Source organism: Molossus molossus, unplaced genomic scaffold, assembly GCF_014108415.1.
Source record: "Molossus molossus isolate mMolMol1 unplaced genomic scaffold, mMolMol1.p scaffold_m16_p_10, whole genome shotgun sequence".
Lineage (NCBI taxonomy): Eukaryota > Metazoa > Chordata > Mammalia > Chiroptera > Molossidae > Molossus > Molossus molossus.
The window spans coordinates 16,758,885-16,776,171 of NW_023425345.1; the positions used below are offsets into that span (position 1 = coordinate 16,758,885).

General features: G+C 35.7%; 1 protein-coding gene across 4 annotated transcripts in view; it reads right to left on the reverse strand.

Moving 5' to 3' along the window:
* Positions 1-2,330: 2,330 nt before the first annotated feature.
* The window catches only part of TMPO (thymopoietin), a 28,697-nt gene continuing 13,740 nt past the window's right edge, over positions 2,331-17,287 (reverse strand). The window contains exons 4-9 of one of the 4 annotated variants that reach the window (XM_036251341.1): positions 16,383-16,480; positions 7,996-8,115; positions 7,801-7,896; positions 7,289-7,399; positions 4,661-4,749; positions 2,331-3,566 (exon numbers count right to left, since the gene is read on the reverse strand). In XM_036251341.1, coding sequence (XP_036107234.1) covers positions 3,281-3,566; positions 4,661-4,749; positions 7,289-7,399; positions 7,801-7,896; positions 7,996-8,115; positions 16,383-16,480 — 800 coding nt within the window. In that variant the 3' untranslated portion in view covers positions 2,331-3,280. The remainder of the gene's footprint in view (positions 3,567-4,660; positions 4,750-7,288; positions 7,400-7,800; positions 7,897-7,995; positions 8,116-16,382; positions 16,481-17,287) is intronic. The other 3 variants (XM_036251342.1, XM_036251343.1, XM_036251344.1) reach the window with 3 other exon arrangements.

Here is a 17,287-nt window from a genome sequence, read left to right on the forward strand (position 1 = left end):
AGTCCGCAGACTGACGGTCTAACTGCTGAGCCAAACCAGCCAGGGCTTTTTTTTTTTTTTAAACTTCCCAAAAGAAGGCCCAAGACAATTTTAAAGATATTTCTAAAACTGTATCCATGAACTCCCAAACATTATACCTGGTACAGAGGAGGCATCAAATAAGTATTTGATTAAGTGGGTGGTAAAAATGTATAAGCAATTTCAAAGCACTGTGACAGCAAAAAAGTCATCAAATGCCAGTTCAACTAATGATTCTATACCAGAACATAACAGAATTGATCTGTTTCGAGTCCCCCTGCACTCAAAACTCCATGTCTCCCTCTCTCTTCTTCCCAAATCTTTGGTGAGATTGGTATGTGAACTATAAAAAGCTCTCAGTAACCGCTAATTCAAGGTGACATTACATGTTTATAACTTCTTCCTGTTGACACTCTATTACTAAAAAGGGAATTTTAAAATGTTTAACATGACAACAGAGAATGGAAGAGAAGTGAGACATCCAAAGACAATATATTTAAAATAACTGATAATGAAAAACATATTAAAAAACAAAATAAAATTAATGGCCATGGAGAAATAGTAAAACTAGAAGGGAACCTTAAAGTATCCCTAGAGGTTTGGAACTTAGAAAGACCACCAAAGTCATGCAAAAAACAAGGCTAAACAGAACCGGTGTAGATATGTATGAAAACAGCAAGTTTCTAACCCCTCTATGCATTATTTTCCTCATTTGTAATAAGATAAGAAAATACCTACTTCATAGATTATGAGGATTAAACAAGTCAATACATAGCAAGTGCATAGAACATTAGCACATTTAAGCATGCAATAAAGCACACTTTGTTATTTTAAGCCTTTGATGCTATTTTCTAATTATAGTATATATATTACTGTGAGAATCACTAATTTAAATAAAACAACCTTTGGAGAACACATGAATGATGAAGAGATAAAGGCACTTTGATCCTTGTGAACACAGCTCCACGGTAAATATACCATAACAACATTTTTGCTTAGTCTTAAAGCAAAACTATTAGTCATGAGTGCCACAGAAAAGTACTAAGACAGTAAAGCTGGGGAAGGGGTGGGGGAAGGTAACTGAAAAGTAGTAGTTACTATGCTGTAGAGTGAGAGGTAACAGTAAGCTTCCTTATGTCATTCTCCAAGTAGTATAATGGCTATACATTATTTATCTATGAATAAACAAGGACCTGATTACTACAATGATTAGAAGCAAAACATAAAGGAGCTGTCAGAAAATGAGAACTAAAAGTTAACAATCCACGAATATCACATAAGAAATGTTATCAAGACATCTTATAGTTTATACTATCTAAAAAGCATTTATTGCAATGACAAAACTAAAGGTTAACTACTTTTTTATTGTTGAATTATATTGTCAAATCTACATCTACAGTTTAATTGGGAAGAAATGCTTTGCATTTACATCAAGGACACATTAATTCTAGTGGAATAAAACAGACACAGACAAAAGACCAAATACACATTAAAAAAAAAAAAAAAAAAAAAAAAGACTATGTTTTACCTGGTCCCACTTTTGCTACTTTGGACCATACCTTTCCTATTAGAAAATTGATCTTACATACATATTAATTCTGATTTACCATCCCACGTTTTTAAACATTAAATGCAGCTTCTCACAATTTCTAATTATAAACAAAAAGACTAAAAACAAAATGGGAAACAAAGTTTAAAAACAAACTGAAAGTAGACTGCTATTACCTTACAGCAGAAAAGTTGAGTAAAACGTGCCCCCTGTGTGGCTCATCTCAAAGAAACACTTTTACTCAGAGAGGCAAGCATTTCTGATATAGGAGGATGTGTCTCACTCCCTCTGCAGTACCAGGCCTATAAACATTTCTGGGAAATTGCCAAGTGAAAAATGTCTACAAAATATCTAAAAGCTAAATATTAGAAAAGGGCTAATTCAAATCAAAATTGTGTGCTGGTCTAAATAGACACCTTCAGCTTTTTCCCTTTTTCAAAGTATCTTTTTATTTCAGATGGTATTTAAAATAACTTACATTTTTAGTGTGCTTTATGGTCAAAGACTGTAAAATTAGTAACTCAAATAAGTTTAAATTTTTTGTTTTACTTGATTCTATTGAAATTTCAATTAATTAACCAAGTTATACATGAGGTAAGTTTTAGCTAAAAAAATAAATCAACCACAAAGATAGTTAACCACTTAAAGAGTACACAAAAATCATAATGCCCACCTCATATTCAGAGTTCACAAATTCATGTATTAACTACTGTATATCCAAGAAAAGTTTATGTAATTAAAAGTAAATACTTTTTGCACTTTAAATCAAATTATGTTGGGAAATAGAAGGCAAAAAAGAACTTGGCAAAATTTGTTTTTAGTAACAGAAGACAACACAATAAGGAATCCAAATGGAAGCTAAGACCAGTATGTAAAGTTTCTAACTTCTGAACAGACACACACTTATTTATCTAAAAAATATTTCGGTAGCAAATTGGATTGACAATATTTTTAGCTGTAAATAAAAAGTACAGGTTTCCAATTAATAGCCTTATAGCTAGCTAAACAGCTTTTAAAAACATGTACAGCCAGCTAACAGTTCTCTAAAACATGTACATACTAAAAGATCCCTGCTAAAATTCAACTGTATTTAAATGGGTCTTACTGAAGTAGGACATTCATGATACTAGAAATCTTTTAAAAAGTGAATACAATAGGGCTACAATAGCATTACTATTAATAAAAAGTTACAGAAGAGATTATTGCTGTACTTTTCCCTATAAACACCATCAAACTGTTGCTGTTACAAAAAGTACAACCCCAAGTTACTTTTCTCTTACTGAAATTCATGTTTCACATATCTAAAGTTTTTATTCAGCAGAGAATAATTCTTAAATCTTTTCTGTAAGAATTCAAAGTATTTAAATGTGTAGCTTCACATTATACATTTTGCCCTTCTTGTTTCCCAAATACACAGAAACAATATACATTTTTCTCAAAAATGAAATAAGATGCCCACATTAAAAAAATAAAGCCTACAAAAAAGTTCCATAGCTAAAAAAATTATTCATATGGCACGAAGTGATCTCCTACTAGTCCAAAGTCCAAAACATTTAAACGAAGTCCATTTATATATCTTGTTTGCTTTTCAATGGAATACTACATTGAGGTGAAATCACATTATGTTTATCTCTTGAGTCAACAAGTGTACACAAATGTTTTTTTATACAGTTATTAAAAATAGGAGACCAAGTTGAGTGCCAGAGATATCATTCAGTTGAGACTTTTAGAATCACCAAGATAAAAAGTAGAGAATGGATTTACTTGGTTGGTTTCCATAGCTTGATAGACCAAAAACAAAAAAATAGCCACAACAACCACCAACAAAATTTTTATCCACATGGGAATGGAGCGTCCCTTTTTTGTCTTTTCTGACTTGACATCTGCCAAAGGAACATACTTGGGAATATATTTAGATGAAAAAGACTCCTCCATCCTGAAATCACTGAATTCTAATGGTCGCCCTGCAGCCCCTTTGATTGGTCTGCGACAACTAGCACTGTTGGGAATAAAAGGAGAAGGAGAAAAATAAATTTTAGATAAAGACACAAGTTACATAAATTATATAAAATGTAATTACCATTCCTTATTCTAAACACATTCCTTGAGGTAACAGTAGAAAACTATCATATATAAACAGTGAGGTCAGTCAGGCTATTTAAAAAGTCTATATATTTTCCACTTCAAAAGTTAGATGTATATCTTTTATTAGAAAAAAATATTCAGAAAATTGATAAATATTCACTAAACTTGTCTTCCTAAAGGCTTTTCAGAGCTAATATATGTAGGAGATAAGATGAAAGAAATAAAGTAGTTAAGAAATAATTCACAAGGTATCTAGTGCCCGGCCAGTGTGCCTCAGTGGTTAATCATTGACCCATGCATCAAGAGGTCGCCGGTTCAATTCCTGGTCAGGGCACATGCCTAGGTCGTGGGCCCAATCCCCAGGGGGGGCAGGCAGGAGGCGGCCAATCGATGTTCTCTCATCGATGTTTCTATCTCTCTCCCTCTCCCTTCCTCTCTATCTAATATCAATGAAGAAAAAAAAAAGTTGCATCAAAAGGTATCTAAAATTAAGAATTAAATAGTAGGTAAATGATTTATTTATAATTCTTCAGTTTAACACAATTAATTTAGAAACTGACTCAACTTTCTGTAATATGAACTGATAGCTTAACAGTGGTTCTCAACCTTCCTAATGCCACGACCCTTTAATAGTGTTCATATTGTTTTCCAACCATAAAATTATTTTCGTTGCTAATTCATAACTATAATTGTGCTACTGTTATGTCTTAGGCGACCCCTGTGAAAGGGCCATTCGACCCCCGAAGGGGTCATGACCCACAGGTTGAGAACCACTGGCTTAAAAGAATTAAACTGCTCCCAAAAGAACAGTTTAATTCTGAGAACACAGGTATAGTGACTTTGTAAAGAAGAATTAAAAATTAAAATTCCCATGTATATTAAATAATCATATTGAATAATCTATACAATCTTACAGTTCCATTGTACCTTAAAAAAGATGGGAATAAGTGACTAAGTAAAAATCCCCTAGTAGAACACTCTAATACTGGTTTCAATGTATCTGAATACCTAATTCCTGTTGGTGTAGATGCTTCAAAGGGAAACATTTCCTTAAGAATATCCCTTTCTAGTCTTCTTTCCTCTGTTTTCTCTCCCACCTAATAAGAAAAAACCAAAGTTAAAAATCAGTGTCAGCGTGCAACAATTAAAATACTAAAAATTTTTTTTGTTAATCTTCACCCGAAGATATTTTTTCTACTGATTTTCAGAAAGTGGAAGGGAACGAGAGAGGAACAGAGAGGGAGAAAAACAAACATTGATATGTGAGAGAGACATCAATGTGTAAGAGACATCTACTGGTTGCCTCCTGCACACGTCCCAATGGGGGCTGGGGATTGAACCTGCCACCCAGGTATGTGCCCTTACCCAAGAATCAAACCTGTGACCTCTGGTACACAGGCCAACGCTCTAACTGAGCCACACTGGCCAGGGCTAAAATATATTTTAAATAGAAGAGAATGCACTTCACCCTATCCTAGCTTTTAACTGCTGTTTCTTAATTAATCATCACCTAAGTATCCACACATGTCCAAGGCTCTCTTCAAATTTCTTCAAAGTGAAGATAAGTTATGTGATAACTGGGGAAGAAAAAAATCGCCACACATTAAAAATAAGTTAAAGTAGAAAACTAAGTTCCCCCACTGGATTCTGCATGCTTTTCATCATTAAGAGTACACTGTTTTAGCCCGGCTGGTGTGGTTCAGTGGTTGAGCATCGACCCAAGAGGTCTGTTCGATTTCTTCTCGGGGCGCGTGCTGGGGTTGTGGGCCTGATCCCTGGTAGGGGGCATGCAGGAAGTGGCCAATCGATGCTCTCTCTCATCAATGTTTCTCCTCCCTTTCTCTCTCTCTCTCACATCAATAAAGAAAAAATGATTTTTAAAAAGAGTACATTATTTTAGCCTAGATGATGTGGCTCAGTGGACTGGGCATTGGCCCATGGACTGAGAGGTCCTGGTTTGATTTCCGGTCAGGGTACGTGCCCAGGTTGTGGGCTCAATCTCCATTGGGGGGCATGCAGGAGGCAGCAGATCAATGTTTCTATCTCTCTCTCCCTTCCTCTCTCTAAGAATACATTGTTTCACCCTGGCTGGTGTGGCTCAGCAATTAGAGCATTGGCCCTCATACCAAAGGATCATAGGTTCAATCCCGGGGCTCAAGCAGGAGGCAACCAATAAATGTGTCTCTCTCACATCAATGTTTCTCTCTGTCTCTCCCTCCCTCCCTCCTTTCCACACTCCTCTTAAAAAATAAAAATAAAGGAGAAGCCCTGGCCGGTTTGGCTCAGCGGTTAGAGCATCAGCCTGCAGTACAGAGAGACCCGGGTTTGGTTTCTGCTAAGGGCACATATCTCGGTTGCAGTTTGTCCCTGGCCCTGGTTGGGTCATGTGGGTGGCAGCCACTCGATGTGTCCCTTTCACATCGATGTTTCTCTCTTTCTCTCTCTTCCTCTCCCTCCCTCCCACTCTATCTGAACAAAAAATAGAAAGAAAAAAAAGTCCTCAGGTGAGGATTTTTAAAAAAAAAGGAGAAAACATCCTTGGATGATTAACAGAAGAGTACATTGTTTCTTCCTTCATTAAAAATTTTGTAATAAAATGCTCAGCCAGTGTGGCTCAGTGATTAAGCATCATCCCACGCACCAATTCCAGGTTTCAATTCCCAGTCAGGGCACATGCCTAGGTTGTGGACCAAATCCCCAATGGGGGGCATGCAGGAGGCAGCCAATCGATGTTCTCTCTCATCAATGTTTCTATCTCTTCCTCTCTTTTTCCCTCTAATAAATGATCAAATACAGAAAATATCAAATTAAGATGGATCTTTAACAAATTTTAGTATGTTTTTAAGTACAGAGCCAATCTAATCTTCCTAACTTGAAAAACAAAATATAGCCCTGACCAGTATGGCTTAGTGGTTAGAGTGTCGGCCTGCGAACTGAAGGGCCTCAGGTTAGAATTCCCCGGTCCCAGTTGGGGTTGTGCAGGAGGCAACCAATCAATGTCTCTCTCTCATGTTGATGCCCCCCCCCCCCCACTCTATCTAAAAATCAATTGAAAAATATCCTCGGGTGAGGATTAACAAAAAACAACAAAAACACATAAAATATATTTAACAACTTGTTTTGCTTATTTACCTTTATGCCTCGATCAAAATAGCCTTTGGTAAAAATTCATTAAAACTATAATGCATCATGCAGTTAGTACTTTAAAGCTTAATTATATAGGAATTAATCAAATGAAGTATCATACAGTCACTTTAAAGTCCCATTATTTGACCTTTCAATGAAAGACACTATAACCTCCTCTACTACTCAGTTACACTTTCAACTCTCATCCATAACAAAGAGACCATGTTAGAAGTAGCACACAAATGACCACTCCCTTGAAAACTGGAACTTAAGAGGCACACAGCAGCATGACGATAGTATTAGCACGCTACATTATATTGGTTACTTTTTGTCACTAATGAAAGTATGTCTTAAAAATAATATATGCATACACACCACCACCACCACCACCACCACCACCACCACCACCCCCCCAATAAAGCTCTGCTCCCTCCCATCCCAAAAACAAAGATTAAGTATTTCCTCCTTAAAAGATCAATGATAACATCGATCTAAGTTTTATTCATTTACTTCAGCTCTTGTCAATGGTTTCTTTGGTGTTCTTCTGGGTATGTCTGAGAATTCAGTGATTGGCAGAATAGGAGCTGCATGCTTGAAATTTCCAGTCACCCTATTGACAACCTGCCAAGATTCAAATTATTCAGACTCAGAATTATCCAAACATAACAGAGACGTGAAAAAAGAAAAAGATTTTATTTCTATAATATTTGAACTTTCCCTTAATAAAAATTTAGGCAAAAGGACCCAGAAATGAACATATTCAGTGGTTCTCACATGTGAAACCTTATCATGCTTTAAATATTTTAGCAAAAAAAATCCTTATAATACTCTGAATTCTTGTACAATGAATTAAAATTTATATATATATATAAATTGGCTACATTCAAAAAAATCAGAATTATAGAGGGAAAATAAGTTTAACATGTAAGTTTGAGATTTGCCAAAACTCACCACCACCCCAATTCTAATTAAAGGGCAATTTACAAAGAATACCACTTGTATAGTTTATGAAACATATTTACTAAGGTTTCGTTGCTTGAAGCCATTATAGTTTCAGCTATGGGAGTACTCTCTGAAATTATTGCACCATCTATACGAAAATGTTCTGAAGTATCCACCTGTTAGTTTGAAAACAAAACAAAAACAATAAATATAAAATAATCACTAAAACCCTACCAATCTGAAAACCCAATTCTAAGCAATAAGCCTTGCATCACCCTTTTCCTCGGAGTTCTTCTCGACCCTCTTGTGGACTCCCTAGTTAATGCCTGCAGAGGTCCGCCTTTTGAAGATCCACTTGTCCATTCAGTCTCAGTTATTCCAGCTTGAGAATAGCTCTAATCAAGCATTGACACATTAAAAAGTCATATTCTAACATCAAACACCTTAATAATGGCCATATTAGCACACTGAGAAGCCATGAAAAGTCTCCAAATGCCAGCATTTGCAAACAATGCTATGCCCTCAATATATTTCTATATGTATCAATTGAACCATTATATAGTTATCAAAAAACACTTAACATGTGGTAAAAATACACTTAAGAGTCCAACTATAGGAGCTCACAAATTATCATAGAAATGAGGAGAGAAAAAGCACATCAACTTATCACTGACTCCATTTTGCTGTTTGCTATTTGGCTCTAGTACTGCAGCTGTATCTCTGTGTCTAAACAACAAGCAGGCTGAGGCTGAGCATGACTGACCTTTGACTTATAAGAAAGTCATTTGTTACAAGTCAGTTTCCTTTTAAAACAAAACACATTTTTTATAATTGTTAAACACTTTTTTCATGTGGCTAAGATTATTAAATAGAATCAGTTTAAATTATAATCCATACACAACTATCTGAACTTAAAAATTCCTAGGTGTCAAACTCTTCTTCGAAACACATTAAAATTCATCAGCAACAAAAACCTGTTGTCACCTCTTTCATGAACATGCATACCTAATGTGTCACTGCCAAACCTCACTCAGTGCTACCCACTCCTCACAAGAGAAAGGTAATAGTGATAGACCATTGCTACCTTCCAGTTCATAATTAATTTCTCTCTGAAAAGCTGAGTAATTTTCCCTCATTTAAAACATAAGCTACCAGTCCTTATAAAATAGCTTACAAACCATTAGACTAGTGCTTCTCAAACTTTAATGTGTGTATCAACCAACTGAAGCTTTTGTTAAAGTGTAAATTCTGATGCAGTAGTCCTGGGGTGGAGCCTGAGATTCTGCACCCCAAGTAGCAAGTTATTCAACTTTGAAACCACTATCACCAGATGATCACTTTAAATTCTTTTCAATAGAAAACAGCCATCCATGATTAGTATTATATTACAGTTATACTGTCACATATGTTTTCAAGCTAATAGTTTATCTAGGTAACAGATTTTTTTTTTATATCCAAGTCAGTGTCTATTAATTTTAAAGATAAATACATTTTACTTTTATCCTGGGACAAGAGTGGTCATCCAACAAGTATGCTTATTTGACTGGAAGCATTAGTACCAAACCCCACAAGGTACAGACATAGTCTCAAAGGACTGATTTTGTAGTTTCCCTTTGACTCACAATCTGAACCTCTGAGTTCCTTTTCCTGCTATCAATAATTTTTGCTGAATGCAAACAATGTTAGTCAAAAGACAAATCTGTGAATAAATTACATACACATTTAATAAATGCTTATTAATAGTTAAATTCCTGATTATTTGAATAGTTTTAATCTCAGTCCTGGTGGCCCAGTTATCATCTGGGGAGCTTTTAAAAAATATTTAAAATGCCCACAGCCCCACCTTAGACCAATCAAGTCAGAATCCAGAAGGGCCTGCACAGTAAATCTGTATAGCTCCTGAGGAGATTCTAATGTGCAGCCAGAGTTGAGAACAATTAATTTAAGATAATATAACTGACTTATGATGCATCTTATTGCTTCCTCTTTAATAATCAGCTGCTCAATACCAATAAAAATATTCTAGTTTAAAACAGTCTAGATAGTTAGAGCATCGGCCTGCAATCTGGAGAGATCTGGGTTCGTTTCCTGCTAAGGGCAGGTACCTCAGTTGCAGTTTGTCCCTGGCCCTGGTTGGGTTGTGCGGGTGGCAACCACTTGATGTGTCCCTTTCACATTGATGTTTCTCTCTCTCTCCCTCCCACTCTATCTGAACAAAATATCAAAAAATGTCCTCGGGTGAGGATTAAAAAAAAAAAAAAGTCTATCTGGTATTATCAATGTATACTCAGTATTTTAAAACTCTTCAAAGAATTAAAACTACGTTGCTTGAAAGGCTTAATAAAGTCACCATTTATGCACTGATATAATATAAAGTACCAGACAAATTTCACCTACGTCCATGAAGGGGTGGGGGGTGGGGGGTGGGGACTGGGGAGATGATGTATTTTCCCTTAGTTATCTACCAAATTCCAGAACTTTCCATGTTATGTTTTATTTTGAATAACTGAAATAATCCTTTCATCAACAATTTTTATCAAATATCTATTAAAGCTATTATGGTTAATAAAAAAGGGCAAGTACCATTTAACGATTATTTTCTTCTGTGGAAGGAAACACAAGAAATTCATGTGGGAATAGTTAGGAACGGGTGGGATGGACACTTTTCCCTATAAATTATTTATACGTTCCTTTGTTCAGGTTTATTAAATTCTTTGATTGAGGACTATCAACCAATTTTATTCTTGACTATCATCATCAAATTTAGAATTAATCAACTTCACAGAAAACTAATTGACAACCCTTCATACAACCAGAAAAGATATTCTAAAAAGAATTTTTTTTCCTACCAGGGTGAATCCACTACAGACAAGTGACTTTAAGAAGAAAATAAAATTTAAAATTATAAAATTATAATTCAATGTTATTACTTAAGAAGATGAACTAAGTAATTCCTGCCTGAAAAGAAACTCACTGCTGTGTAAAATTAAAAGTTAATGTGATTGCCATATGCTCTGTGGCCAAAACAAGCACTGCAGTGTCATCTTATCTTCCGGCAAGATGTTCTATAAAAATCCTTAATTTATCATGGAAACTACAGGGGCAAGAAATAAAAACCTTCTCACAGTGCCATTCAATAGCTATCAGGTAAATTATTCAGAAAACATTAGGCAGTTGAGCTACATGACGATGAGGAAGCTGGGCTATTAGAGGCTATAAATCGCAGTAAATAAAAATACAAGCTATAGCCCTGGCCAGTTTGGCTCAGCGGTTAGAACGTAAGCCTGCAGACCAGAGAGTCCCAGGTTCGGTTCCCGCTAAGGGCACGTACCTCGGTTGCAGTTTGTCCCGGGCTCTGGTTGGGGTCGTGTGGGTGGCGACTTCTCAATGTGTCTCTCTCACATCGATGTTTCTCTCTCTTTCTTCCCACCTCTCTCCCTCTCACTCTATCTGAAGATAAATGCAAAAATGTCCTCGGGTGAGGAAAATAAATAAATAAATAAATAAATAAATAAAATACAAGCTATAGCCCTGGCTGATTTGGCTCAGTGGTTGGAGCATCGGCCTACAGACCAGAGAGTCCCAGGTTCAGTTCCTGCTAGGGGCACATACCAAAAAAAAAAAAAAAAAAAAAGCTATAAACAAAAAATTTACACAAAACTAGATTATAGAAAGAAATAATCAGGTTAATTAAAAGTTACCTTACTCTAAAAAACCAACAATTTAGGTAAAACATGAAACATGACTAATATGGTTATTTATATTAACTTTTTTAAAAAGGAGAATCATATTTGTCCATAAGAGACAGATCCTCATACATTGCTGATTGGAATGCAAAATGCTTCAAGTATTATGCAGGGGGATTTGGTACATCTAGCAAAATCACCCAGCAATTTCATTTCTATATTTCCAGAAGATAAATTGGCTAAAATATTAAATGATACATGTAAAAGGCTATTCATTGGTTCATGTTTGCATTATTCAAAATACACAACTAAAAACAATCCAAATATTCAAAAGAAGAGTGGCTAAATAAATCACATCATTTCTATAAAATGCAATACCATGTAGTGGTACAAAAGCAATGAGGAAGATGGCTATACCACATTCTCATATGGAGTAACCTCTAAAGATAAGTATTTAGATAAAAACAAAAAGTTAGAAATGTGCAAAGTAGGCTGTAAGGTAAGGAGGTGAGAGTAAATAATATATAAATCTATGTATTTACTTACATAATAAAAAAAAACACCCAAAAGCAAAATATAAACCAAAACTTAATAAAGACAATTACTTATCGATGGAAGGAACAAAGACAGAAGCCAGAAATAAAAAACCAAATATATGTTCCCAATAATTTTTTTAAAATATGAAAGCAGCCCTGGCCAGTCTTGCTCAGTGGTTAGAGCATCAACCCGAGGACCAAAGAATCTCGAGTTCAATTCTAGTCAAGGGCACGTACCTTGGTTGCAGTTCAATCCCCGGCCCTGGTCGGGGCCATGCAAGAGGCAACCAGTTGATATCCGCCCCCCCCAGCTGAAAAATCAATAGAGTATCCTCGAGTGAGGATGACAAAAATATGAAAGAAAAAAATTATTTCAAGTAATTTTAATATATTCAACATAAGAGAAAAGAGATACGAGTAAAACACATAGAAGTCAGATAGGCTTGCATTCACTAATTTGATGAATTCATGATTTATTTTCTTTCTATAATACTCGCCCTGGTTGATTAGGCTCAGTGGTTAAAGAGTCGACATGCACACCAAAGCATCGTGGGTTCAATCCAGTTAAAGGCACTACCTGGGTTGCAGGTTCGATTCCTACCCCAAAAAGGGGTCATGCAGGAGGCAACCAATCAATGTGTCTTTCACACTGATGTTTCTCTCTCCCCCCTCCCTTCTAATCTATCTAAAATAATCAATGAAAAAACATCCTCGGGTGAGGATTAACAAAAAATAAATAAAAATAAGTACTCCCAGCTCTACCCACTGCAAAGGCCTAGAAGCAATGACAACCCAGTAGAAATGAACACCCTAGCATCCAGATTGTAGGTAGCCTCCAAATAATATTTTCTATGAAAAGGATTAGGGCTCTTTAGAAAAATAATATGCTAAGAGGCAGAAAATATACATGAGCATGGATGGGTCATCTTACTGTGCCAGAAAACAAATAACTATCAAAGACAAATTAGGTCAATAAAGGGAAACAGGAAATCAACTCAGTAATTTCTAATGGCTAAAGATGGCACAATTTGAACATGAATGACGGCAATTGATCATAAATTATATAAAAACCATACTACACTATTGCCCTAGCCGGTAATGGCTCAGTTGAGTGTCACCAAAAGGTTGCCAGTTCGATCCCCAGTAGGAGGTATGAAGGAGGCAACTGACGGATGCTGTTTCTCTCTCACTGATGTTTCTCTCTCTCTCTCCTCACTCCCTCTCTCTCTAAAAATCAATAAAAAACATTTAAAAAAGTAAGATTCACTATTGCTACATGAGTAGTGCATATAAGAAAAAAAAGCATAAAGTTGACTTACTCCTAGTAATGAAAAAATGAGAAATGGTTTCTCTCTCCCTCTCTTTCTCAATAAAAACATTTTTAAAAAAGCATTTATTCTGGCTCTCCTATATTAATTTTATTTCAAGGTAACTAAGTTCACCAGAGAAAAAAGTTCTTTATAAAAAAATTAGTTATAGAGGTAAAGGAATGAGAGAAATCATCATCTTACAACCACAAATGAAATAATGGATCTGGGCAATGATCACAATGGCTGTCAAAACCATTAAATGAAAGGGCAACACGGAACTTTATAATGGATGGATTAGACTTTCAACATTTGAACCCATTATTAATTTTAGCATAACTAAAAGGCCATTTTGTGACTCCTGAAATGTTGCAATATAAAGGCCACATCGTTTATGAAATGTTCTTGTCAAAGAAACTGAACCTGAATCTAACCAACCCTATAATTTGTGCTGTCCAATATGGTAGTTACTAGCCACATGTGGCAATGTCAATTTAAGTTATAAAATTAAAATTTTAGCCTCTGGCCAATCTGGCTCAGGGGTTAGAGCGTCGGCTCACGGACCAAAGAGTTGTGCGTTTGATTCTGGTTAAGGGCAGGTACCTCGGTTTGGTCTCTGGCCCTGGTCTGGGTTGTGCGGGAAGCAACCAATCGATGTCTCTCTCTCACATCAATGTTTTTCTCTCTCTCTGCCTCCCACTCTATCTGAAAATAAATGAAAAAATATCCTCGGGAGAGGATTAAAAAAATAAATAAAATAAAATATATAGAAAACTGAAATTTTAGTTTTTCAACCACACTAGTCACATTCCAAGTATTCAATACCCACATGTGGCTTGGGGCTACCATAATGGACAACAGATACAAACATTTGCATCATCACAGAAAGGTCTATCACCTGCCCTACTATAAGTCTAACTCCCAGGCTACAGGAAATACAAAGTATAGAGTAGAAGAACAAATTAAGTTACACTTGAAGAAGCAATCTCTCAAATCCAAAATATGAGATACTCTGTATAGCAAACTGACCTGGTTTCTTCACCATTAATAAATGGAGAGAGAGGAAACAGTGGGAATAGCTACAGATTTGAGAGAGAAAACAAACAAAAAAAACCAATATGTGGTTTGTTTGGATCCTGATTTGAATAATTTAATCACATTTTTGAAAATGAAGGAATTTAAACACAGACTAGATAGAAAAATAATTTTATTAGGTGTGACAATGGCATTGTGTGTGTGCTTTATGTATAAAAACAGCTCCTGTCTTGTAGAGATATGTATCAAATTTTAATGTGTGAAATGACATGTCAGAGATTTGCTTTCATGTATTCCAGTGAAAAGCAAAACAAAACCAAGTAATTAAAAAAGCTAGAGTGCACCCTGGCTGGTTTGGCTCAGCAGTTAGAGCACTGGCCTGTGGACCAAAGAGACCGGGGTTCAATTCCAGCCAAGGGCACATACCTTGGTTGCAGTTCGTCCCTGGCCCCAGTTGAGGTTGTGCTGGCGGCAACCAGTCAATGTGTCTCTCTCATGTCGATGTTTCTCTCTCTCACTACCTCCCCCGCTCTGTCTGAAGATAAATGTAAAAATATCATCAGGTGAGGATTAAAAAAATAAATAAATAAAAGTATTTAAAAAAAAGCTAGAGCACTTGCTGGTGTGGCTCAGTGGGAGCATCGTCCCATGGACTGAGAGGTCCCGGTTCGATTCCCGGTCAGGGCACATGACCGGGTTGCAGGCTCAGTCCCCAGTAAGGGGAGTGCAGGAGGTAGTCAATGGATGTGTCTCTCTCACATTGATGTTTCTCTCTCTCTCTCTCTCTAAAAAAAAGAAAAACAATAAAAACATACTTTAAAAAAAGGCTGGAGAATATGGGTAAAGATGAAATATAACAAATAAAATGTTGACAACTGTTGCTCTGTGAAAAGGGTCATTAAACTCTTCATTCCACATTTTAAATTTTGTATCTAAGGCCACTGTCTAATTCTACCTGCCACACTTCTACTCTCCTTTGACTATTTATCCTGTCCTTCAGTTTACCTAACTGAAACAATTGCCCATTAAAAATTATCTTTAATACCATCCTTCCTCCCTCCTTTTAACCTGCTATGTGACCAGTCACGCATTCTTGCTAACTCTATACCATTTTGCCTTCATACTCAGGACCAAGATTCTCCATGCTTATCTTTTTCAGTGTCCTTCATCAGATTTTCCCAGTTTCTGCACTAACCGCATTTTGCCTTACCCACAATAAAAAAAGTACATTTTCATTTAGAACAAGAAAACAGTGTAATTTTAGGACCAGACTAGCTTCAGAGTTCAAGGAAAAGTCACAGAAGACAGGCAAAAGTAAAAGCAAAGTCAGAAATCTAGAGACAAAGAAACAAATATAAAACCATTCCCCTTCCTTTTAAAGAAATTACACCAGAACTGCTTAGGCATTTCTGCCTTTTAAAATACTTCTCTTAGACAAATACCATATAAGTTCACTTATAGGTGGAATTTAAAAAACAAAATAAACAAACTAAACAGAAACAGACTCACAGATGCAGAGAACAAACTGATGGTTGACGGATGAGAGGGGAGTTGGGGGCTGGATGAAAGAGGTGACAGAATTAAGAAGTACAAATTGGTAGTTACAAAACAGTCACGGGGATGTAAAGTACAGCATAGGGAATTATAGTCAATAATATTGTAATAATTATGTATGGTGCCAGGTGGATACTAGACTTATGGGACTTATGGAGAGGATCACTTTGTAAATTACATAAATTCGTAACCACTATGCTGTACACTTGAAACTAAATATTAAATGTCAACTGTAATTGAAAACAAAAATTAAAAGATATGGTAAAAATTTAAAAAAAAATTTCTCTTTAAAAGCAGTATGACTGGCTTAGCACAGAATCAAACACAAATGAGACATTTATTAAACACTTGCTTTTGCAGTAAACACAGGCTACACTGACATAAAACACAAAATTTAGATTTCTGATGCCATTTAATGAACAATATTTAGTGCATTGGAATTTGGGTGTCAACTATTAATCAAAGGCTAGGACACAGGCAAATAAATCAGTGTTGCCTGGAGATTACTTATACCTGAATACAGTGATCATAAAACTAAAGATACCTGATTGTGCTCAACTCTTCTTTGCTTGAGTATTACTGGAGTCTTTGCTCTGCCCTTTAGTGGTTCTCTCTTCTCAAGCTTGAGCTCTATTTTAGAGTCTGGAAATAACATTGGAGAAACCATTACTTTCTGAAATATACAATAAGCTACAACCATCTCAACATTAGCTTGGAATGCTGGTTTTGGGCACATTATTATGTAAAACAAGTTAACTATTGGTATTACCTCAACAGACCAAAATTGTTTAACTGCAATTCCTGTCTTTAAAAATTTTTCTTTTCCATTCTTATTTTATTCCATTTCTGTTTATCTCCCCCACTCCTTAATCTGACCACAACTTCCTATTCTCTTCCCTTTTTCTAGGACTTATAGCCTGAAAGAAAGTGAATTAAAACTGTTGCCATGGAAGTTTTTCACTAAAAACAATTTAGATGTGGGAAAAGAACACTAAAATACATATAGTTGTTACCATTCTTTTGTCTATACAGTGCAAAGGTTTGTTATTAAATTAAAATCTGGAATATGAAAAAGAAAAAGCTATAGGGAATTTTAAGACTGGAAAAAAACACATGTATGGTACCAAGCTTCTAATAATAATAAGTGCAATGATGTTAATATCTAAGTGCAGTTTAAGTTTCTCTTCCCTTCTTTTTTTTATGGTATTATAAAAAAACCTAAGTACAGTTGAAGAGATAGGGGAGAATCTTGTTGGCAGAAAAGTACAACCAATCACAGGCTACTTCTCCTTTTCCTTCCCATAATACAAATAACATTTCTTTGAAGAGAAGCTAGTACATATGTATTACTTAGCATACCACAATAGTTATTAACGTAACAACTCAAATAAATGTCTTTTTATAGGCTTCAATATTCCATTCTCCTAGTCTTGATTGTATCAACATTTG